The 25,571-nt window shown below is 39.2% G+C and overlaps 1 protein-coding gene across 1 annotated transcript in view; it reads left to right on the top strand.

Annotated features, from left to right (window-relative positions):
- The window catches only part of COL19A1 (collagen type XIX alpha 1 chain), a gene marked incomplete at its 3' end in the record, with an annotated part of 188,045 nt that extends 165,617 nt beyond the window's left edge, over nucleotides 1–22,428 (top strand). Inside the window, exons 40-50 of the mRNA XM_080341240.1 lie at nucleotides 367–420; nucleotides 3,454–3,498; nucleotides 5,644–5,688; nucleotides 5,788–5,850; nucleotides 7,417–7,452; nucleotides 7,619–7,663; nucleotides 12,006–12,176; nucleotides 13,083–13,149; nucleotides 15,008–15,163; nucleotides 21,977–22,054; nucleotides 22,292–22,428. Of these exons, the coding sequence (XP_080197366.1) occupies nucleotides 367–420; nucleotides 3,454–3,498; nucleotides 5,644–5,688; nucleotides 5,788–5,850; nucleotides 7,417–7,452; nucleotides 7,619–7,663; nucleotides 12,006–12,176; nucleotides 13,083–13,149; nucleotides 15,008–15,163; nucleotides 21,977–22,054; nucleotides 22,292–22,428 (897 nt within the window). The remainder of the gene's footprint in view (nucleotides 1–366; nucleotides 421–3,453; nucleotides 3,499–5,643; nucleotides 5,689–5,787; nucleotides 5,851–7,416; nucleotides 7,453–7,618; nucleotides 7,664–12,005; nucleotides 12,177–13,082; nucleotides 13,150–15,007; nucleotides 15,164–21,976; nucleotides 22,055–22,291) is intronic.
- Nucleotides 22,429–25,571: the final 3,143 nt, after the last annotated feature.

Raw genomic sequence — 25,571 nt, forward strand, 5'->3', positions numbered from 1 at the left:
TATGTCTGGAAAGCCGCACAGAATTGCTTGGAGGTTCGTTCTCTGGTTGACAGCGTGTGCTCACATCCTGGGGCTCCACCACCCAGAGGTGGTTTAGAGCTGACCTTGGCTTGTGAGAACACTGGAGGGAGCCTTCTGCATTATGTTCTTCGTCAAAATTAATCCAAATATTCAGTGCCTTTGGGCAAAGCTTTATTTGCAAATCACTAAAACAGGGCATAACAAAACCTGTTCAAATAATAACTGGTTAGCTGTTTTACTAATCACGAGTTAAACAAGCTGCTGTTGCTTGCTGTTCAGTGGTTCTCTTGTAGAGCACAGAAATTCTAATCTATGCAATCCTTCTTAATTAAACAAATAAATCAGGGGGACCCAGGACCAATGGGTTTGCCAGGACTGGAAGGACTCCCAGGGGAAAAGGTAGGACTCTTAAAAGAAGTCATGGCTTCTTATTGTCAACTATCTGCAACTAAATGTTTTATGAAACTGTGTTTGAATTTTTTTGTGAAAGTTAATGTTTCTGTGTGAAAAAAATATTTGTATATTTATCTGTATTTTCTTGTTTTACTTTACTGTGACTCTAAATCATATTCTTCAAAAGAAAAATGAATGTAGGAGGTCTTGTAGTATTTTCTTAACTTGATAGAATATTACTATATACTATATTGTACATAATATATATTCTGTGTAACTATATTACTTGATAATAAGTATAGTCACTAGTTCTGTATTGAACATTGTCTTATGTTTACAATCTGTCTGTTTTGTTCTAAAAAAAAAAAAAAAACAACCCACAAAAAAGGACAAAAATACCAAAAAACCAAAACAACAAACAAACAACAACAACCAACCAAACAAACAAAAGAACACCACCACAAAAATACCTTGCAGATTATTGTAAAAATACAGGAAAGGGTAGAAATAAAGAGAAATATAGCCTGTTTCCCTACAGTTCCTGTTGTATTGCATTAAGGCAAAGGTGAAAATCTCATTTCTCAGTCTGTTGCTCATTATTCTAAAAATGGCCCCTTGTTTCTGTTTCACTTTTCCTGCACTCTGTACTGCCTGTATGTATGATACCTGTATGACAGCACATCCTGAGCTGTATCATATTCTCCAGCTCATTCCTGTAGTTCACGTCTGCTTTCCAGTGCTCGGAAATGGTCCTTTCCTTCAGCTGGTTGCATGTTTCAGCCCTTCACTTACTAGTTGTGGAAGCTGTTACGAATTTAGACAAAAGCTTGTCATGAAATGCTAAAAATGTCAAGATTTTGGTATTCATATCTAAATATGGCGAAGCACAAAATATTCAGCAGGGAAATGAAAAGGTCTGAAAATATTTTTTCTGTCACTGGGAACACTTTGATTTTACCCATATTTTTAAGAAATGAAGAATACCTTACCTTTTTTTTTTTTTTTTTTTTTTGCAAAATTGAATATTTATACAGCCTTTTCAAATTACATTCAGTGATTTTGTACAAAAATATATCTTTCATCAAAACATATTATTCATCAAAAAGCAATGTAAATTAAGTTTCCCCTTCAATATCACTGTGCATTACTCCTACTTGTGCAGAGAGTGGGGAGTAACAAGATATAAGTAGGTGTCTACACTAGATTTTTAAATTACATGAGATGATTCTTGCTCTGGAAGACTACAATTTACAAGCAATTAAGGACTAGTCTGATTTCAAAATGAGCAAACACGGGGAGATATTATAGGTCTAATTGAGACACAGTGGGGACAAGAAATAAATAAAGGGAATAAGCAATAGAGCAGACCATATAAACAAGCTAAGTGAGTGACTGGCCCTTTCCCAAAGTGAAATACCCTTTCCTTAACTAAATTTGGTCAAAGCTCCACGCTCCTGGTGCAAATAAATGAACAGAATCTAAGTGTCTGCTTGCTAGTCCCAACAGTGCATGCTGGTTTTTAATTTAGAGCTATTAGGTACATCTGTGTAGCAGAATGCCATCTTCCACAGACAAAGCTGGCTGTCATTTCATGGTAATTTCATGAAGTGCCTTAAGAACTTTGCATCTTTGGGAGAAAATGTCCCTTCTCTCAGCTGTGCTGGCACTGTGGCTTGTGCAGCTGTGCTCTGATCACATCACCGAAAGGACCAGAATAACCATGAAAAGGAAAAAAGCTTCAAGGGAACTGTTGGGAATTTCTGGCTTCACTATCATAGCCAGTGTGTAAGGAAAACACCACGGCTACAGGTTCTGGGTGCAGAATAACCATGGGGACAGTGCGGCACTCCAGCCAGCATACCCTGCTACAGACCTGCAGTGCTCCAGTGTTCCCGAGGAGCACATCGTGTTCCTCACTGCAGAGGGAACTTGCATTAAGTGGCTTCTCTTAGTCTCCAGATTGAACAGTGGCCTGTAAGCAAGCTTCTCTCTCCAGAAACAAGGTCAGACATTTAACTTGTCATCTGTCTACACTTTGTATAATGGAGTTTCTAACTACCAGCATTTTCACGGTGTTACCTGAACAAAATGATGAGAAGGAGATAAATCAGCTTTAGGTGTAAGAACAGAAACCAGAAATCCCAGCATCTCCTGGGGCTGTTCTGCAGAGCAGAATGTGGCTCTATTGATGTAGGCACAGCGTTTGCAAAACAGGGTAAACCCACCTCACATAAATATTCTCCTGTTAGTATGGCTTTAACTGTGTCAGAGGTTTTGACATGATTTGACATGACGTTAGGAAGCTGATTTTTTTCTTACCGTTTTAACCATTGTTAGTTATGCTAGCAGAGTGTACTCTTAGAGACCAACATATGTCAGCAGTGTGTTAGGGCAAATTTACCCCTAGAGATTCACTTGTGGTCAGCTCCATCCATCTGCTTGGGGTTATAGACCCCTCGAGAGAGAAAGGTGAATTTGTGCCCACAATTCATCAGATGCAGCACAGAAGTCATTGGCATAGCTGAAAGCATAGAGGAAGGTGACTAAAGGGAGGAGCTTTGCCCTGAAAGGACTGTGGCGCAAGCAAATCAAGGATGCTGACTTGCAGCAAATGGATGACTGGGTAGCAGGAAGGCAAAAACTTCTTTGAAAGATACATCTTAAATATGGGGATATTGATAGTGAATTACCCTATGTTGATTTTGGTCATTGTCATGACCATAAATTATAATTATTTGGAAAAATACAGATGAGTCAGGGACTTTCCATCCCTCTTCAAGGAAGCCCTCAAGCAGAGTATAAGGGATAGCATGGAAATTATGACATTATGCAAGAGAACCTAAACAAAGGATTTAAGTTACTTGCTCTAGTCTGTAAAATGAGTCGGCGGCAGAGCTAAATATTAGCATTAAGCAGAGCCTGGCTCTTGTCCTCATTTTCAGTTCACTCCATAATCCTTCCTCAGGTTTTGATGGGAATCCACAAACAAACTTCTTGTTTGAGTGTTACCATGTAAGTGTAGATTTATCTTTTCTTCAGGGTGACCGTGGACCAGCTGGCCCAGCAGGAGTACCAGGGACACCGGTACGTATATTCATTAAAGAAAACTCAGTGTCTTAGAAGCAGCTGAAAAAACAGGTCAAGCAAGGTGCTGAGCTGTAATCTCAATCACTGTTTGTGGAACACAAGTTCTTGGCTAATCCTTTATAGGCATGATGTGTTTTTCCTAAAGAGATTAGAGTTTTTATACCACTAAGGGTTCATATTATTATTAAAATGAGAAGAGGAAATGGTGGGAATACATGATAAAGCTGGAATTTGAAGCTGCATATGCTCAGTTCAGAAAGCATATGAGATTCTTCTGATTGCCTCAGTTTAATATAGACAAAGTCATTTTCTGTGCTCCTGGGCATGCATAAACTTCTGTGCATCTTTCTATCACAAAGAGAAATTATGAACATTAGTTCTTGCATTCCACGAGGATCTGCATATCAAGTCAATCAAACATTTGTTTTAAGGGAATGCTTTGTCAGCTATTTACGTGTGATATTCAGAGAAGTTTCTGAAAGTCATCCAGAAGCTTTGTTGTAGGTGAAAGTAAATGTAACTAATGATAAATAGAAATAATAATTATTCATTTGTGTTCCTAAAGGAAATGAAGACAACTTTTCTTTAGATTGCATTCACGGTTTAATAAAAAAGTTTATCCATATTTCAGCAGGCAGTATGGAGCTATTTATATGCAAATACGTTTATTATTAAATTTGGGCAGCTACCAATCCATTCAGGAGCTGGTTTTAAATTATAAATATGTGTTTTGTGAAATACAGAGAAGTCTGTGGCTCTGCACTCCTATATCCATTAGCCACTGATTTAGTCTATTTACTGTGAATTCCAAGGGAAAATATCAGCTTAAATAGCTTTATTTAGTTAAGTTCTCCTAAAACAAGGTAAAATTGCACATTTAATGGAAAAAGAGAAGTATTCCTGTGAGTTTTACAGCCCATTTAAGAGTTTCAAAGTTTGTTTCTCTGAAATATGAATCAATAATGCAGTAGCCAGATAGGATGATCACAATTGTTCATTCCCTGTGTATTTACCACTGGATACATTCCAAGTCTTATTCTTGCTGCTCTCTGTTCTAGCTAGGTATGATTATCTAGTGAGTTCCTGTCATTACTGATGGAGTTGCATTCTGTTAATCACATTTCATTCTAGTAAAATCCTCTGAAATAAATTATTTGCTGTAACATTTTATGCTAAGCAGTTTTAATTAAAAAATTAATACACTTAATGATAGACAGGTTTTTTTAGCAGTCTAGAAAGAGTTTTTTAAATATATCCACATATCTAACTGGAAGAGAATTTGTCCTGTTTGGCTAACATTATTCCCTAGATTGAATAGTGGACCCTCTTTCCTGTTTGGAGATATAAACATTTCACTTTAGCTTTGGCTTTTTCCTGAGCAGGACTATCAGGGAAGCTTGAACTGAGATTCTGCAAGAATTGCCACTAACGCCTATTTCCTCAGCATGAATCCTCAGTCCTGTTGTTCCTGAAGTTGTCACAGGCACTGATGTGTTAGATCTCTAACTTATGAAAGCCAGCTGAGGATCTGGTCTAAGGATATTTCCAGGGAATATAGGTTCAGGGTTATAAATTCTTGTCTGGGACCTAACCAGATAGGTTGTTAAAAGCAAAGCATCATTTAAAAAAATAAAGGTATTTAAAGTCACCATCTAAATTATGAGATAAGAAAAGATCGTGAATTCTGGCAGGCTGAACATAAAATGGTAATAAAAGTAGCTGAAAAGGGCATGAAGAAAAATTGCAAAATATGTTAAGTCAGTAATAAACCCACTTTAAAAAAGAAAAAAATCAGGACTAGGAAGTACCTGAGGGGAAAAAAAAAAATATTGATTTCACATATACAGTGATAAACTCAGATCTGACTATGAGTGCTAAAGGAGGAAATCATTGTGTTGTAAAATAAAGTGCTCAGAAAGGGTAAAGACCAAATGATTAAGTTATGTTGTACATAAGACCTAGATTAGCATGGCACAAATATTAAAAAAATCTGGTAAAATATTTCTTTTTCTCATGTAAAGTTTTTATTAAGCATTAACATTAATATTTCACTCAAATTTACATCATCGCCTAATTTTGAACTAAGATAAATTCATATTTTGCTTCCTAGTAATTTGAATTTATGATGTTCTCTTTTTGTAGGGAAAGCCGGGATCTCCTGGGTCCCCAGGGCTGCCAGGGGAACCTGTAAGTACAGATTTGAATTCTGGACTCTTATGATAATACACAAATAGCAAATGCAAGATTTTACATGTGGATTTATATGCATGTTTTCTTCTTTCTTAGGGTGAAAGAGGACCTATAGGAGATATAGGCTTTCCAGGGCCAGAAGGGCCACAAGGAAAACCAGTAAGCAATTTTATACTGAATACATATGTTCACTGCAGAAGGATGTGTATTAGTTTATCAGAAGTTACAAAAGAAGTGAGATTACATCATTCTTTGTGTTAGGCTAGGTAACATCTGAAGAACACCTAGAGCCACAGTGCTCAATATTAACCATCCAGTCAAGAATTCCTGGTATTGTGATGTTTTAATAGTCAGTGTTACTGACATGTTACCTTTAAAGGTCTTATGAGGACCCTTTGGATCCTGTTAACACAAAAGCTGCTCTAGTATTTTTTCAGAAGGAGAATATTAACCCAAACATTCAATGCAGTCTATAAAGGATGGGGTGACAAAGTCCATTCTCACTTTCAGTTTAGATAGAGAGGCGAGTGCTTCATCACTGAATAAACTTCATAATTCTTCTGCACACACGTGGTGCAACACTGTGGCTGAAGCATTAACTGTTCACTTAGGATATGTATAATCTGACCTCTTTATTAGATAAAAAGTGACAGCAGTGTGGTTGGCATTGTCTGAGCTGGTTGGAAACAACATAGTTTATATTCCAGAAGTGGTTCAGCTAGGGTAGCACACTCATTATCTCCCCCTGAGCTTGGTGTTTTGGGGAAAAACACAAGTGAAGTGTTTCAGTTTCTCAGCGTGTCTCCACGTTATTCTTCCATCTTGAAAGAAGATTTCTGTAACAGCAGCAAATTGGGCCAAGGTGCCTAATTGTGCAAAATCCCACTTTGCAGTATGAATAAGAAGGAAATACTCCTGATGTCTTTGCTCATGCAAGTCCTTCTTTCTCACTCAGTGAAACAGCAGTGAATTTACTGCAAGTGCAGATCCAGGTATATCCTGGTAAGTTCAACAGTGCCAGAGCATTTATCTGGTATTGTGCAGTGGTTAACATGACAGTTTCTTGGCCCAGGCCAACTAGGACTCTCAGATAATGCCACATTCCAGTCTGGAGGATAACAGTGGCCTGAGACTGTTTCTAGTAGGTGATATGAGACCACCCTCTTTTGGGAAATAGATATGTTTAGCCCAGAAGGCTGAATCTGCACTGTGCCACAAGTCCTAAGGACCAAAGAATGGATCTGGCCACTTACTGTTAATATTAAGGCATAATCTCTCTAACAGCAGAAGGGTAATGGGGCATCAGAGCTAATATCCAGAACAAGATAAATCTCTTCCAAGGTTGTATAATGACTAGCTGGGACTGGAAAAGTGCAAGTACAGGTCCAGATTCCACATACTTGCAGAATTACCACCTCATTTGTCATTTAAAGTTGCATGCTCATTCAAGTTCATGCACATCTGGATGCTGAAGATATTCTTGCACTACTTTCAGCTCAAATTTAATGTGGTTGCAGTTCAGTAAAGCCCTGAGCCCTTTTGTTTCACGTCCCTCAAGACTATTTGTGACTATTTTAATATTGTAACCACACAAACTGCTGCCTCCACAGCTTCAGAATAGGTAGATACCACTACTACACATTGAACTTTACCTTTTCTATTTTTAAAATTCGTATAGATAACCAAATTTATTTTTTAAATGTTGTGGTTTGTTTTTTTTAATAGGGAATCAACGGAAAAGATGGATTACCAGGTCCTCCGGTAGGAAAACATGCTTTTTCATACTAGTGCATTTTGTTCTTCACAGATACCATGCATGTTAATCCCAGGCAGTTGCTTTCAGTTCTACTAACAGGTGAATATATATTAAAAAAAACCCCAAAACTTAAGTGATACATTCATCTTTTTTTCAAAAACAATTTTCCAGGGTGCTGTGGGGAGACCAGGAGACCGAGGCCCCAAAGGAGAACGTGTAAGTCCCTTGTTTTAATAACTCTTTTATTTTACTGAGTGTCTAAGCACCTCATTAGCACATATTTTGCACAAAAAAAAAAAAAAAAAAAATTCATTTTCTGTGAATTTCAAGTGGTCTCTTAGACAACTAAGAGGTTTATTTCTAGACACCACTTTAAGGAATTAGAATTGATTTGCTTCTGCATTTAGAGGAAAAACGTACTTTATAGACTTTCTAACACAGTTTGCCTGGGCAGTGTAAATTGATCAATAGGATGAAAATGAGTAAGTAGCTAATCCTGTTGTGATGCCATCGGACTTCAGAAAAAGTATAAAACTTTCCCCATCATCATCCCTGGGAGATTTGTATGTTCCAAACACAAATCGTGTTTTATATAAAACAAGCTTGTTACACTTAGGCAGCAGGAGTGTCAGTGCAATACCTTACTGCTTATGAAATGTTTAGGAAGTTCTGTTCACGGTAATGAGATCATGGTGTGCAGGAATCATTATTGGAGGTGAGAGATGATCTTTATTTTGCTGAAGCAAAGAAAATCTTAGCACGTAGCTTGCTCCTGTTTTAACTTTTCTAAAGCTCTGAAGTTGTAATCCAATTGATACCACATGTGTTTGATGAGCCAGAAAAGTACCTCCCTGTGTAATCTGGGAAAGAAAATGCTGATCTTTTCTCTCTGATGACCAATGACAGGACCTGAGGGAATGGCAGGAAGATGTGCCAGGGGAGGTTTTGGTTGGACATTAGGAAAAGGTTCTTCCCCCAGAGGGTTGTGGAGCACTGGAACAGGCTCCCTAGGGAGGTGTCACAGCCCCAAGCCTGACAGTGTTCAAGAAGAGACTGGACAATGCCCTCAGACACATGGTGTGAACTGTGGGGTTGTCATATGCAGGGACAGGAGCTGGACTTGATGATCCTTGTGGGTCCCTTCCAACTCAGGACATTCTATGATTTTGTGTGACATTGAGGAGATACAAGATTTTAACCACTCTTACAATAATTGCCCCTTACAGGAGCAGTTTGCAATGTTCTGTTTCTGTCTTTAAGGACACAAATGAAATGTAAGAACTTTCTTACTTTGCCACCTCCTGTGCAGGTGGTACATAACACTGCTCAGCCTTGACCTTCTCAGTGTCAGCCCATCTGAATGCCCTGCAAATAGTGCTGTGCACATACAGCCAGAAAAGGAGGCTGGACCTGTAAGTGCATGACCTTGAAACACACTGACAGGGAGGAGAATTTTGGAAAAGTCCGTGGGAGGCAGAGACAGCCTTAGCTGACTTCATCAAAGTGAAACTTCAGATGTTTCAGGGTAAGAGAAGACGGTGTATTCATTGCAGTCTCCTCGGTGACAGAGTACGTACATACACACACACGTGCATGTTGCTATAGATGTAAATATGAAAATATGCTTGCCCTCAGAAAGGTCACAGATGCCTGAATCCTCTCTTACTTCTGGGATCACTGGCAAACATGTCATGATCTAGCTCTCTCTGCACAGAGCAATATATATATATATATATATGTGTGTATATATATGTATGTATACACATAAAAATTAAACAAATATGTAGTTTCATGTTAAAAATACGTCAATTTCAAGAAGTATTTTTGTCTCACATGATAAAATCTCTTACAACCTTTTATAATAGGAAAGTTATAAATATGCCAAATACAGTATCTCAATATAGTTCCAGAAAGCTGTCAGTTGTTCCTTAAAATTCTGCAGGAAAAAAAAGTTTTGTTGATAACAAGGGGTGATCTGCCTAAGAAATAACAGTGAAATACACAGAGAAGTCTGCATCTCAGATAAGAGATCAGTGGGGGAGATGGAGTTGTTTTTTTCCCTGTGAATCAGGTGTTAGATGCCTTGCTTCTGTGAGAGAGATTGCAATGATTACAGAAAATAACACAAAGTCAAGGTTTTCTTGCAGCCATTATTATTTCTCCTGTACAGCATATTCCTTTGCTTTGAGACCAGCGGTTGCAATTATAGAAAAGAGAAGCACCAAAATTGGTAGGACAAAACAAAACAAAATGAGGTTTTCATATCTAATAAGTATATCCCTCTAGAATCTGTTTTAAGAAGGAAGAAGTCACCTGGCCTGAAATAATCTTATACATCCTGTGGGTGACTAAACGCTCCTGTTATTACTACTTTATAAACTAAATGACAGACCAGTTGAAAACAATCAAAAATATGCCTTTCAAGTAATTTCAACAACAGATTAAAGTGCTGGTGGCTGGCTTATTTATTGCTATTGCCTGTGTAGCTCAACACGGACCAGGAGCCCGCTGAATTAGGACATGTAGAAACTCAGGCAAAACAATAGCTGCTCCTGCACAGAATTTAGTACAAGATTAAATGCAAGAGACTGTAGAACACTAGAAAGAAAGAGGACTTCATAAATCAGCAGACTAGCCGCAGATCGCAAAATGCAAATGTCCTGCCCTAGTTTTTGTACAATTCATAGTGAAGGAGAGTTTGAAGAGGGATCTGGGGGAAGAGATGAGATATTTTTATTAATTTTTATGAGGCTTTTTTTTTCCAAACACAAAGAAAACAGTGGAGACAGTTAAAAATGCTTGTTTGAAAAGTGGCTGTAGTATTGCCCATTGGCAGCCTGTAAAATTAAAATTATTTAGAGGAAAAACAATTCCATGATCAGCTTCACACTGCCTTAGCACCATGGTCTGAGAGAAACCTGTGTTTTTCTTTATTTCTAGTAGAATAGCTTTCCATACCTACTCTGAAGCGTTATAAACCTGAGAAATGATATATGCATATTTGTGCCTTGAATGCATTTTTAAATTAATGTTTTTTCTACTAAATAGCTAAATTAGCTATGCATTTTTGGAAGTCATTCATATGCTGCATATTTCGCGTTTTGCCCAAATTATCAATTAAATTAATTAAATTAATCTTCCCCAAGTCGAGTCTGTTTTCCCCTGATGGTTGTTGGTAAGAGGTGTTCCTGTCCTTATCTGGACTTAGAAGCTTTCCATCTCATTTTCTTCCCGTACTGTTGAGGAGGGGGAGTGAGAGAGCGGTTGGGTGGGTACGTGGCAGCCAGCCAAAGTCAACCCTCAACAAAGGTTAAAATTAAAGGCATGGGATCATGAAGTTTCAGATTTTGACACTTTTTCCCACCCCCCACCCCATGGCAGACTTTCCAGAGTTCAGAACTTCTGCACTCTTACTAAGGGTAATTAAAACTTCAATTGGGAGTGCATCATGATTTCAGTTAATGCAATAAAACATCACAAGTCACAGTCGTATTTGTAGTGAAGTTCAGTTATAATAAGGTCTAACTCACTGGAAATCATACAGATTGGAGGGTAGATAGGTAATAAAAATATTGGACAACCTCCTACTTGTATCCTTTCTTTTTTCTTTTTCAGCTTTTCGAGGCATGTAAATATGACTTAAGAATATAAACACACTTTTCTTGTTTATCAGTTGATGGCACTTCAGATCTGAATATTCACCAGCACTTGCTGTAGATTAAGAATGCAATTAACTATATTTATTTATGCCTCATAAATGTAGATTCTGAATTTATCTGTTAATGATGTGATCAATTCTTGGTGCTGTTTATTCCTTACAGTGGAGCTTAACATTAGCTTAAGTGACACAGCAAGGGTGATCAGTGACCCTTAGGAACTTCCAGATGTTCAGAAGCGACCTGAATGTGTGACTTGCAGCACTCTGCTCCACAGCTGTAGTTTGGTGAACTGGTAGCTGATACATTAAGTTACTCTAAAAGATTTAATTATTCGCAAATGAAACAAATTTAAATGCCATCTCAGCCATGATCAAAGCTGTTCCTGGCCAGAACACTGACCTTTCATTTATTTTGTTTGCAAGGAATTCACTTGTTATAAATGGAATTGTATATCGGTTGTTTCTTTGATTAACTGAGATTTTTTGTACATGCAGAAGTAAAATATTAAGCTTCTAAGCAAAGTTACGGAAAAAAGCCTGATGCCCTGTGCCTGGGGAATTTGAGCACCTGAATTCTACCTATGCTGTGCTTGAAATTTCTAGGTCCTTGTATAAGGGCTTATAAACTTTCTGCACCCAATTTCTGTCCTTGAAAAGTGGGTTAGAGTCAAGCCATTTCTTTTTTTGTCATTGACTTCAACATTAAAAGTGTAAGAAGACAAAATGTCACATGCTATATTTTCAAGAGAGATGGATTAGCCTGTAACATCAGCTTCCCTGCATGACTCATGTAATCTATTTCTGAACAGGGAAGAATTTTCTCTTTAGCATTCTTGGGTGAGTTTTACTAGTTTGTTCCCCTGTGTGCAATGGTTTTCTTTCTGCTTTTATTTTACACAGGGTGACCAGGGTATTCCAGGGGACAAAGGTCCACAAGGCGAACGAGGGAAACCTGGCCCGTCAGGCGAAAAGGGGGACGTGGGTCCTATTGGGCCACCAGGAGACAGAGGTTATCCAGGATCGCCAGGTCATCAAGGTCCCCCAGGTTCACCAGGACCCCCAGGATTTCCGGTAAAAAAAGCATGTTTTTCTTGGGTGTTTGTGAGTTCAGACAACATGAAATCAGCATGTGCTGGGCAGTGGAAATTCAACTGAGCAATACCCTATCAGAAAATGTAAGATATCTCTGAGATCATTTCAGTGTTCAGTTAACAGAGGTGGAAAATATATACCCACATGATCAAGCATGTTGGTTGGTTGGTTCGTTGGTTGGTTTTTTAGTCCTGACAAATCAGTATGGCTTCTCAATACAGATAATTTTTAAGTTTTTCATGTTCTTAAGAGCTAAAGTGTACATCGTTGCAAACAAAAAAGAAGGCAAACAAAAATGATTCTAAATAAAAAGGAAGTCAGCATTTAAAAAGATAATGAAATGTTACCTGCCAGTTGTAAATATCTTGGTTTGTCTCCATGTGCGCACAGACACACATCCGTATTGTGGATTCTTTTTACCTTCAGTCAGGTAGAGTAATGCTCTAAAAATCTTTTCCAATGAAGTATTGGTCCTGTGATGCTGTTTTAGTTAGTGGGCTGTGCATCAAACCAGGTGGTCACTAGAGGGGCTGAGAAGTTGGCAAATGCTATGCAAGAGGCAAATAAAGCAAAGCAGTGTCACTGGACTTCCTTAGCATTTTATAGAAATTCGTCTCAAAACATATAATATGCTGATCATCCTGATGCTTGAGAGCACCTCTTCCACTTCATGGTAGTAGTGGTCTTTATAATAACATGATGTATGTACAATGAAGTGGCCTTTGCAGTTAAGTCAATAACATGAATATATTAAAATATTAAATTTTTGGTGAACACTATACACACTTAATGCTAATGTCATCATATTTTTTATTTTGTAGCATGATAAAGTACCCTCTATATATTTCTTCTGATATATATATAATCTTTTTGTTTCCTCATCAGGCTGATTCGGTTTCACTTGAAGAAATAAAAAGATATATCAAACAGGAGGTTCTTAAGGTTTTTGAAGGTAAGAAGATGAAGTATTATACAACTAAATGTAAATGTTAAATTCTGTTCTAGATGTTTTACATCCGTATAGTTTTCATATACATTTCTTTATGTTATATAACTTACATTGGACTTGGCAGCTGCCCTGTTGCTGTAGCTATGCTTACTGTTGTTTAAGTCTACTTAATATCATTGTGTTCAAACAATTACAAATTATAGTATCTGTTAACCAGAGTGTTTCCGTATGTAGTCTTTTAATTAACATTCAAAGGTAGTTTGCTGCAAATCATAATAGCAAACATATGTATTTCTTATTGTAGACACATAGATGTATCGTGTATAACTGCAGATACATACATATCTACAATGTACTGTTAAGACACTGAAGATTTACTAAAGTGGAGACAATAGAAGTATCTAGTTATTCTGGCCCCTTGGTGCCTGACTGACTAAATGAGAGAAAGGCTCGACAGCTTCCAGTTGCGCAGGTGTGAACTGCTGTGCATTTTCTGCAAACACCCCCAGGGAGCTCCAGAGCTCCCTGGCAGACACCGACTCCTGGCACAGTTGCAGGCAGGTACCAGATTCTTCCAAGGCCTTTGCGCTGTGAAAGCTTGCTTAGGTATGTCTTTGCTCTGAAAAGGAAATGTTTTTCTTCCCCAGCATTTTCTTATGAGCCGTGATTCAGGTAGGTGTCTGAAACAAGCCTCAACTAGAACACCTCTTAACAGTAGCTCTTCTTATGTCTGCAATGCGTTTAGCTATTTTGTCATTAATATTTGTAGATACAAAACCTTTTAACTCTTGTGGATAAAGGAAACCATATAAAGTTTGAAACTTTAAGCTCTTCAGGCAATTTTTCACTTTATAACAAGGCCATCGCTCTGTGTATTTTTACCCTTCTCCACACTGCTTCCACTTAGGGCTCCAACCTATTTTATATTTCAAGAGCGTTTTGTTGGCTGAAGTTACCTCCTTCTCCCGTTCAAATGGAATGGTAACAAGGTTTAGTCTATTCATAAAAAGAAAGTATTAAAATGTGTCCTACTTACAGAGAATATTGGTTTTGGCTGTTATACCTATTCCATTTTCTACATCTCACTAGTGTTCCCCCAGATCTTCTATTTTTGGCCTTGTTTCACATTGGCTATTTTCTATCACTTTGCTTGCTTTTTGTTTGATGCCCACTCTTCTATTTGTTCTATATTTTTTCCTAAATCTTAAAACTCCACCAGAGTAAATACCAGCTAAATTATAGAATGCTTTGTTAAGTTTTTTAGTCCAGTATAAATGAGACAGATTCAAGGTTAGTGCCTATTGTGTCTACCTCTAAAGAACACTGAAACGTACACAAAGTGCACTTTACCGGCATGAACAATTCATGCCAAAATCTCTACAGTTAATAATGTTTGCTGAGCACTTACAAGTTTTTTACAACAGTTTTTAGGATGTCAGCACATTGCAAGAACTGTTCACAGTAGTTAAGTTTCACTTCACAATTTAATATGAGTTATAAACATATAAGGTAGCCCTTTGTAGGGATGCTAAGTACTAATTATTGTGTGATTGTGTATTTCAAGTACTCCATGAACAGGAGTCAGAAATCATTTGAAATGTTGTAATACGTTAGTAAAAGAGAGTAGTAATAGAAACTTTAATCATTTGGATTATTTCAGAGAGTAAGGACTCAGACATGAAGTCAGTTGGAACTAAACACCCCAGTCCTTATAGGAGCATTTAATATCTGGACATTTAGGAGGATTGAACACCTTACTTCCAGAAACTTACTTTAGCTGGGGCTTTGGGATTTATCTACTTTCCCACATTTTGCTGGCAGATTTCTTACCCACTTTTTCTTGTGTCCTCTGTTAATGAAGAAAGGATGGCTCAGTTTGTATCCCAGCTGAAGCTGCCTGCTGCAATGCTTGCCTCCCAGGCTCATGGAAAACCAGGTCCCCCAGGAAAAGATGGGTTACCAGGGCCACCAGGAAATGATGGTTTGCCAGGACCACCAGGAGAACGTGGAATTCAAGGTAGGAATTCAAAAAAATGTTCCCATTAATTTTATCTTGAAATCTTTATACACTTGCTAATGATTATTAAATAAACCAGGATTACCTATCTAGCTTCCTAATGATTAACTTTTAAAATTGTGCTTATGTTTTTCCAGACTAGATCTAAACATTAACCTGTAGTAAATGTGTGAATTTTACTGATTATAACTCCTAATCAGTGCATTTTACTCTAATAAGTGATAAAAATAATTACTGATAGATATCTAAAGCTGACAGATCTGTAGACTACTACTTTTATAAGGAAGAAAAACTATGCCAGCACTCTAATGTAACTATTCTGATCCTGTTTCATACTGAGAGACCATCTTTCTTAAGAAACAAAATTTGATCTCAGAGTCCAAGTGCTCTCAGCTCTGATTCTGAGACAACACAGAGAAGGAAAAACTGAAGCAAATATTGTTCTTTGAGAATCAGTGAAAACTGAAGTATTACCACATGAATTCTTCTTACATTGAAAAATCTGATTTCCCAAATCAGTTTCAGAGTAATCAGCTTTTCACTATACCCCAAACAGTAATTTGTATGTTGCAGTGCATTTGGACAGGGTAGGATTCTCATTTCACTGAACTGTCTTTCACTGCAAAATTGGCTTTGAGGGATCCAGGCTCCTGGTAGCTGTGCTCTACTGTAGGGTCAGCCTCTCAGAGACTGAACAGAAGAGGAGAATAGAATAAAAGGAAAAAATGATTTATCGATGAATAATATTTTGTGGGTGGGTAATATGTAATTTGCAGTTTATCTGTAGGTAGTTCTTTATTATCTTTTGTTAGTTTGGTCTGCTCTGGAGTCAGAGCAAGTCAGACTGGAATGAAGAACATGACAGCAAGGCTGAAGATGTGTGGATCCTAAAGCTATGAGAAGAATAAAGACTTACTAACACTGATAAGCGCAAAGCCCTGACAGAAGTTTGAAAAATGTGATGAGCTCAGAATGAGAAGACCAAGAATAAAGGATCAAGGAAAACAATAAAAGGCTTAGAATCTTACAACACTGACTTCATCATTACCTAAATATTCAGATCACTGTAAAAAATCAACTTCAATGTCAGTGCCAGGTTGTTCAACGATGATGTATGTGGTGGACAGACTCAGATGCTTCTGGGAAGTGCAATGTTACACTAGGCTTCATTTCCAGTTAGTGAGCATCAAGAGTAAAGATGATAGCTATGCTTGAAAAAAAATAAAGCTGCTTTTTCATGCCTTATGCTTAAGTAAAAGTAGTGCCCCATGTACGCAGGCTTTCCCTTTATTTTACTGATATGCTCAATACTCCTTTTTGATTAGAAAAAGTAAGCTAAGTGAGAAGCATTTACTTCTCCGCTACAGCAAAAGATACATTAAATTACACTGCCAAGGAAAGAAAACAAAAAAAAATTGTCTTGCCTCCTTTTCACACTCTGAGTAAGAGATAGTACCATGAGAGAAGCACACTTACAAATACCTTCATGCTTCCCCAGTTATGCCTGTGCATGTTATTGTTTTGTGATAAGAGCAAAAAGAAATTTGAATCTCTGAGCAGATTGAAAAATATCTTTCCATATTCCAGCTTATTTTCAGACATAAAAGACACAGCAGACAAGATTTCTTGCAGAAGCATGTTACATGCATGTGTGGCTGAGACCATCAAGGTGGCAAGCTGTGTGCACATAAGCCTAAGTCATAATATGCATTGACAGATGACTGACAGATGTTCCTTATTGTATTTCTCTCTCGGATGTAGCCCACATTGCCAGCTCCAGAGTTTTGCTGTGTGCAGTGATACACATCTGGGCTGGCAGAGTGAATCACTTGTCCCATACAACCAGTGACAGGAATTATAGTCATGGCATCATGGAATAGTTTGGGTTGGAATGGACCGTTAAAGGTCATCGAGTCCAACCCCCCTGCAATGAGCAGGGACACCTTCAACCAGATCAGATTGCTCAGAGCCCTGTCCAGCCTGGCCTGGAATGTTTCCAGGGATGGGGCATCTGCCACCTCTTTGGGCAACCTGTTCAGTGTTTCACCAACCTCACTGTAAAAAAGTCTTCCTCGTGTCTAGTCTGAATCTCCCCTCTTTTAGTTTAAAATCATTACCCCTTGTCCTGTTACAACAGGCCCTGCTAAAAAATCTGTCCCCATCTTTCTTATCAGCCCCTTTTAAGTACTGAAAGGCTGCAGTAAAGTCTCCCCGGAGCCTTCTCTTCTCCAGGCTGAACAACCCCAACTCTCTCAGCCCGTCCTCACAGGAGAAATAAGTAGATGATTTTGGAGAGCAATTAACAAGACCTCAACGAACACCTCCAGAGCCTGTTTGTGATGCTGCCCGCTGAGCAGGGAGCCCACTGGAGCCAGCCAGCGGGAAGGGCAGGAGTCGCTCTGTATCCCAGGAGGTGCTTCACAAAACTGGCAGCTTCGCAGGGGTCCCTCTGTGCCCCTTGAGTGTGGCACCAGTTCCCCTGGGACCTGGTCTGGTGTGACCTGCCCAGATTCCACCAGAGCCTCCTTCTGCTCAGCAAACCAATAGGTAGGGGTTAGTCCTAGAAGCAAAAAAACATAGATATTAACTTTTGGAAGCATAGGCATGGTCTTCAAAAGATGTATTTAAGGAATGTGTAGACCCTTGTGCATAGAATCATTCATCTCTAATTAAGTTAAGAATTGTTACCTGCTGGCCTTCAGCAAGGTTGTTCATAGTGTACCTTAGGTACTTCCCAGTGGTTCAGGTACAAATAATTTTGATTTTATAGGACAGTCTCAATAAAGATACATCATGCAAATAAAAAGAAAACAAATAATTACAACTAAAATTATGAGACATGCAATTGGTCTTTAAACAGACTCTATGTAATAGTGATTGGAAGATTTCTTTATATATATTTCTTCACTTAAAAAATAACGTATGGCATATGCATCAGCAAGCTGATACTGTGAGGCAGTCTTACAGCAAACTGTGCAGCATCTGCTTGAGGGCGAGCAGAGGATCTTGTTTATCCTACATGTGTTGTAGAGGATGCGAAGGTCTCATAGACAAACAGGGAGTTTATTTCAAGACTTTATAGGTAAGCTAGAGCAATGCCATCCATTTGCAAACAGTCAGCTTGTCATATGTTAGACAGATGATCTAGATCAGTTAACTCTGACTTAATTGGATTTTTGAAACTATAGTAATAAGTGAGTTTTGGTCTGTTAGACTGAGTGCATTTTGGGATAAATTTGCAGTCCAGAGATTCTTTGTGTTAATATGGCTATTGTTTTTTTCTCAATAGACAAAAGAATATTTCATCTTAGTTAAACTTCACTGTTTCTATCAAATTAAAGAAACAAGAGGAGTGTTTTAATAGGTACTCATTACTCATACCTCGAGAAATCAAACATCAGAGCTCAGGAAAGAAAAATACCATGTGATGAATAGTGAAAGTTCCTTATCTTTACTGCTAATCTCTGTTGTGAAATGTGTGTTTCTTATTCTCATTATTAATTTGCATGGTGAGAGAATTGTAGAAGAAACCTTGGCTGACATCAGGAAGCCAGTGTGGTGGATGTTGTCCAGACACAGTCACTCTTCTGAAATAGCTGCACTGATTACAAGCATTACCTTCCGTAATCTGTTCTTTGCTGTGGAGGGTGAAGTTACCCTGTTTTACTTTGGTTTGAAGCTCAGTTACTGCCTCTCAGCTGAGAGGGCTATAACACACAGGAGGAATTCAGAATATGCACTGGAGGCTGGATGAGAGGGTTTGCCCTTAGCACCCTTCCTCTTGCTTTGCAGTTGTTTGTTTTTAAGAATGCAGAGTATTTGCACAGTAAAACACAGTGGATACCTCAGTCCGATTGCTTCCTGTTGTGGTAATGTGTTTGCCTCACAGATGTATTAAAGAACCTCAGACTTCTTTAGATATTGACATGTCATAGGTGAAGTACCTTATGGAGCTGTTTGAATGAGAGAACTTTTAACCTCCAGATTCACAGACGTGAACTTGCGTCATTTCCAAGCAGAGCTGAGGTTGTTCTGGTAGCGATGCTTCTGATCATGGTGCTTGTGGAGGGCAACAAACCAAAAGCTGAATTTTAGTGATCACCACCCATCTGTTAGCAGAACACTTACCCGTTTGAACACATACTTGTGACATACTGCTACCACATGTTTACCATACTGCCCATGTTGCGTGCATATTTACATACCACAACTTTTGGGTTAAAGAAATCAGAACAAAACTTCTGGAACCCAAGTGAAAGGCTTGGCTGCCTTTTGAATTAAGCTGGTGTCTTTTACTGGAATTGTAATTCTACCAGTAAAAAGAGACAGCATCTTACATGTGCCTTTATATTAAAAACAATAATTCAAAAATCTGATGTAAGTGTATAGTAACATTTTCCTTTGACTGTGTGTGAGTTTGTCACTTTTAGCTCAGAGAGGTGGTGATATTATCCTGTAGAAGTGTAATCACGGCCCTACTTCTGTGCAAAATATACCTCATTAAAAATCAAACATTTTCCTGCCAGAATTACACATTACATTGTTCAGATTGTTTACATATAGGCCTGTTTACTGACATGCTCATGCCCTGTTACATAAAGTATTATTCTTAGTAAAGATACCTGGGAATTTTTGTCTTAACCTTCAGTATTAACAGAACTTACCTGTCACTGTGTACAAAATACACTCTTGTATGTACATTCAGATGCAGCCAATAGTGGTTTGCACTACCCTGGGTCATGTATTTGCATTGACGGGCTGCTCTTTCTGCTCTTGTGGGTTTTTTTCTTTACTGTCTTGAATTCCGGTGATGTTTACAGAATCTTTTGGTCCATCTCAATCGCTTTTCTACTGTGATGTCTCAGATACCTACAGTAACGGTTATCATGGAGCTTGTAAATGTGATATACCATAAATGTGATTTCTCTCTTTTCCTTAAACTTAAAGAAATTATTAGTGGCAGCACTACTTTGTAAAATTACCGTTAGCTGGGTTTGTAGTGAGAAATGTACTGTAACTGTGTATTGTAAATTAAGAAACATAGAGAGATATATAATAAATAGGAAATGTAGTAGACCCTGTGGTTGTATGATTGAGCTTCTCAACCAGTAGCAGCTATTATGCATTACACAAGATCTCCAGAACAAACCAACTTGATATAAATACTACTGTGATCATTAAAGTGCAAAATCAAGATTTACAGCTGACTACAAACACCTGCATCTTCCCTTTTCTGAGTCTTTATAGCTTGTGTGCATACATGCCTTGTACAATTCTGCTTAACACAACTGAGTGACCAGAATGCATGAATAATATTAAGTTTGTTTCTCTGTGAGCTTTTTTTGAGTTGATTTGCTTTTGTTATGCACGTCACTCTGCATGCAATTTCTAATGTTTTTGCCTCACTGTAATTTCCTTGTTTGGGTGCTGAGAGAAGAGTAAGATAATTGATGCTCTGTTTTGAAACCTAGAATGATTGCAACAGGTAATAGACTTTCAACCAACGTGTATAATGAGCTGGTGTTTAACAGAAAGCTTGAATACTCTGTGTAGCTCTCCTGCTGCACTGTGTCTGGTGTAACAACCCTGTATTGGTACCCACAGAACTCACAGTTGTCCTGTGAAGTACCAGTGTTGCCATAGATCACAGCGCACTGACAAGACAACCTTTGCCATCCCTCTCCCAGTGCCCATGAGACATCAGGTGGATTGACTCCCCTGTGCTGACTGGTCAGCCGTGACTCTTCTCTTTCAATTCAAATAAAGTTACAGCTCTTCACAAGAGGAAGTTTATTGTATGGCATACGTGACACCAGAAATATACTGGTCCCTGAAGCTGAACAAATTTAATTCCAAACGTGATTGGAAGTTGACAAATTGGTCTTCAACATATGTCACCTTTTATGTCAAAGTCTGAGGCACAGGGGAGGGAAGATACTTTCAGCCCTTCTCCTACATAAATTATATGGTTTAAACAGAAAAGCTATATTTTTAGATGGATTTTTTTAACTCAAAATATTAGGCAAATCATTACACTGATACCCGTGAGTCTTGTAAAACAGCCAGAGTGTTTCCAACTAATTTTTTTTTTTTTTTTTTACGAAGAGTTTAAGGAAAAAGAAACAGGTTAAGCATGAGTCGAAACTATTTAGGTAAATAGAAAGCTATGGCCTGTGAAGAAAATGGACACAAATATTCAGAGTATAACTAGTAATCACGCTTTGTTAACAACTTGCAGGCACTTGAGTCAAAGCAGGCCTTGCATGCCAGAAACCGTAATCTGCATCAAGCTCTAAAGATGCCTCATTCCACGTAGTGCTGCGGGTTGCGGTGCATCTTCTCTTGTGTCTAGCATAATGCTTGAGCATACAGCCTCCACTTTACAGTCTGAAAACATGCAGACATAAAGATTTATGTCAAGTGGAGAGAGTGAAGTATCGCCAAGTTTGGGATCTATCAGAGAAGGGCTGGTCAGGCTCCAGCTGGTCTTTGGGTTGGTGCTTTACATCACTTCATCAAACGGGTAACACTGGAGCACAGTATGAATTTAGTTCTTTATTAGAGGAACTTCAGGAAGGTAAAACTTAAAATCCCAGGGAAAGGTCCAGCTAGTGAACACAGCGAGAGTCCTCTGGGAGAGGGTGCAATGGTTCCAGGAGGAACATGTAGACGTCAGAGCTGTCTCAGAAAAAGAAGTGAGCACGTGTTTTCCCAGTTACATTGGTCTCAATAGTCTCCTGTCAACACAATACAGAGAAGATTGCTGTTTATAATAAGAGGATACTCTTATTTTCATATCTTTATTCTGTGTAGGTTACAGAGGACAGAAAGGAGAAAGAGGTGAGCCTGGAATTGGACTGCCCGGTGACCCCGGACCACCCGGCCCTTCAGGTACACATGTCCAAATTTATTTCTGCTATTGCTATTTACGAACTAACAGGCTTTTCTCTTGCTTCTCCTGCCAGTTTGATGCTGGTGCCTTTCTTCCTGCATTTGGTCATTGCATGAGGCCAGGCCCACCTGCCTTCTTGCAGATGAGCTGGTGTGCAGCTGAGGGTCACGGATGAAATGTGGGGCACTGCACATGCTCTGGGGCGGACATAACTAATTCTGCCTTTGTTTTACCAGCTCCTGGCCTGCCGGGCCCACCGGGAACACCAGGCTCACCCGGACCCCAGGGGCCACCAGGACCCGACGGAAGGTGCAATCCGGCAGATTGCTATTACCACATATCACAGACTCGGTCACGCACCAGTGGGAAATAAAAACCCTCTCCCATAGACATGGGTTCACAGTCGCTTTTCACTCCTCTCGATAAGTTAATTTAATCTTTTAAATACTTGGTGCATTTTTTTTTCCCCTTGACACTGCGTGGTATCTGGATAATTTATAAGGCACAGAATTGAGCCTTTTTCTATGTTATTTGCAGTGTCATAATTATGAAATGATGACATATTTTCTAGAGTGCATTCCACGTGTTATGTTTCTTGTATTTATTTTGCTTAGAGGAGAAAATAATAGGCCCAAATAGTTTTCATAAGCTTCTTTCTTCAAACAAATCATATTTTATTATAACTTGAGATAGTATATATGCCTCAGTATGTAAGCTGGCTTTATTTTTCTTGCTGGTGGTGAATTTTAAGTGAGAAAATACAGTTCTGAAGTTTTAAAGCGTGCCCATTTGTGGCAAAAGCAGGACCTGAGCCGGAGCACTGGGAACACTGTTTAGACCGAACGTTCACGTCCCTCGAGGAGGCTCCACGCACCATCTGAACCAGGTCTGTGTCATGCACCACAAACTCCACCCACCATTTCAGTCATTTCCTAGATGTTGAAGAAGGAAATGAAGGCGTGTTTATGATCTCTCTAACCTCAACGTTTAGCTTCAGACTGACTGGAAATTCACCAGGTGTAGCCCTGAGAAACCTTTCTCCTGACTGGATGTTGTCCCAACTGAGGACTTGTACATTTGTTTCGTCATGGTTACATATACTCCAGATATTGAACGGATTAGGGGCTGGTTCCTAGCTGAGAACTGGTACATCTTCTAACCGTTATGTGGGCTTACTAAGTGTATTATCACTGCCTGTAACCAAGCTACTCTGCCATTATGTCTGCTTACAGCAAAGATGACCTCTTGCTTTAGAGCAGAGGTGGTGGGTACACAGCACGACAAAGAAGGAACTTCACAAGCCTCTACTCTTACTGAAGAAGAACATGAAAACAGTAGAATGCAAAACTCACAAGTCCTAATAACTGGTTGCAAAAAATTATTTGTGTTCAAGAGAAATTTCAGAAAAAAAGGCAAACCCCTCCTTGGAAAGATGTGCTACAGAGAACACAACTGCGTGCAGTTTGCAGGCATTCAGTAAATCCTACAGGACCAGAAGAACAAAACAGAACAAAGTGTGAATCCTACAGAGCTCCAAGAGTTGAGCAAAAGAAAACATGGAGAAAATCTATTGCAGACGCTGATTGTGAAAAGGAGGGAGGAGGGCTGGCCAAAGTTTCACTTTTTATTATTAGGAAACAGATCATTCTAAAGTAGTCCTAGGGACTTGGCTGCAGTGCAATGGAAAGTGAAGGTGCTATTGAGTGAACATGGACAGCTATAACCTACAACCTCAATATAAACCCATAGGACAAACGCAGCACTGAGGGCTCTTGCCCCACCGTTAGGAAGCCAGTTGTCCTCTCCCACGTCAGGCAGGGAAGTGGTTTTGCTGACTTCATGCTTGAGCAGGACCGAGCTGCCACGGAAGCGTTTCCGAATTGGAACTGCTGGGTTCCAGAGAAGCTGTTGTGAGACACCAATCTGTCTGACTTTTGGATTTTGCTTAAAAACAGCAAGGAATGACTAGTAGGAGTCTTTTAAAAAAGTAACGCATTGGCATTCATTCTAGATAGAGTTCTTGGCACTTGCCCCTAGACTGGAGGGGCAAGATGAGTTCAAGTGGTGGAAGGAGTTGACCCAGGTGGCTGGGGAGCACAGACGAGCCTTCATGCCTCTTTCTGAGAGGGAAAGAGCATTAGCTACTCGATGAGTTAATCAGTTAGATGTTTGGAGGGAAGAAGGTGCTTGGCACAAGGAAAATGTTAAAGTAAACACAAAGATTGAAGGCTGAGAGTAAACACCTGGGACAGGAGAGGACGGCAGGAAGGAGGACAGCAGAAAACCAGTGGCATACCATGAAACCATCTCCTGAAGGGAATCAGTGAGCCGGGAACCCTCTGGGGGGCTCAGGGTGCTTTGTCTGTCCCTTGTAAGGATGGGGACAGACAGTTCACAGCCTGCAGGTGAACCACAGTCCTCACACCTCCGTTTCTGCTCGTCACCCGCTGTCCCTTGGGAGGCAACAACTGCCCCTTCTCCAGGCCAGCGTGTCCTCTGCTCTGCAGGCGGTAGGTGCCCATCCCACCGGGGTGAGGGTGCATTTGGAACAAGTGGTCCTGCCTGTGCTTGGCTCAAAACGTGCTGCTCCTATTCCAGACCTCCTGTGCCCATGGAGCACGTCTTGGTTTGCTCCGTGGCGTTGGGACACCTTTCCAGATGTGGTCCTCAGAGCACCACAGCTGTGCGGATGCTGGGAACTGGTGAGGTGGCTTGAACCAGAGCGATTCTCTGTCCTGAGACATTTGCTGCTGTCTGGACCACGGGTCTGCCAGCCCCCAGAGTGAAGCCAGGGGCCTCGCACCAATCTAAATGTGTGTATATATATATATATATATATATATATATATATATATCTGTGTACATACACCAGCGAGAGAACGGGCCCCACGTACTGTTTTCCATTCAGTCAAATGAACTGCTGGTCAGGTATCTTGCATGAACATTTTTTCATCATCAATTTCTTTTTACTTGTCTAGTAATTCCAATATATGTAAAAATCTAAATATTTTTTTACTTCCTAAATTAATTTTAAACTTCATTTTCTGTGATAATATCAAAAAGGGTGCTGTCTCGTAAGGGGTATCTGTGTGACTGAGAGGTTTCCGAGCAGCCCCCATCCCAGAAGGCTGTACATAGACTATTGCGCCGTGTTAGTGGTATGTGTATATTTTGGGGCTTTTAGTTAGCTGAAACTCAGCATCTGTTATTTGCCAGATGCAATTGTGTATGTTAATTTACTTGAATTTATCTGAAAGCAGAACACTTTTTATATTTGAAAAAGTTTTATTTTTTCACCTATATTTCCTACAGACGCCTTTTTCTTTTTATAGGCTCAAAGCTAAAGGTCTTTTTAAAGTCTGTTTGAATACTTTCAGTTGATTTGCAGGTAACTTTGGTAATTGTCTTGTTGTATAGTTTTTTATTTTGCAAAAAGCCCACTTTACTTTTCTCACCTGAGAGAACAGGTGGCTTTTTATACAGGCTATCTCGATACCTTTTTAAAGATGCTGCATT

Source organism: Nesoenas mayeri, assembly GCF_963082525.1.
Source record: "Nesoenas mayeri genome assembly, chromosome: 3".
NCBI classification, from domain to species: Eukaryota; Metazoa; Chordata; class Aves; order Columbiformes; family Columbidae; genus Nesoenas; species Nesoenas mayeri.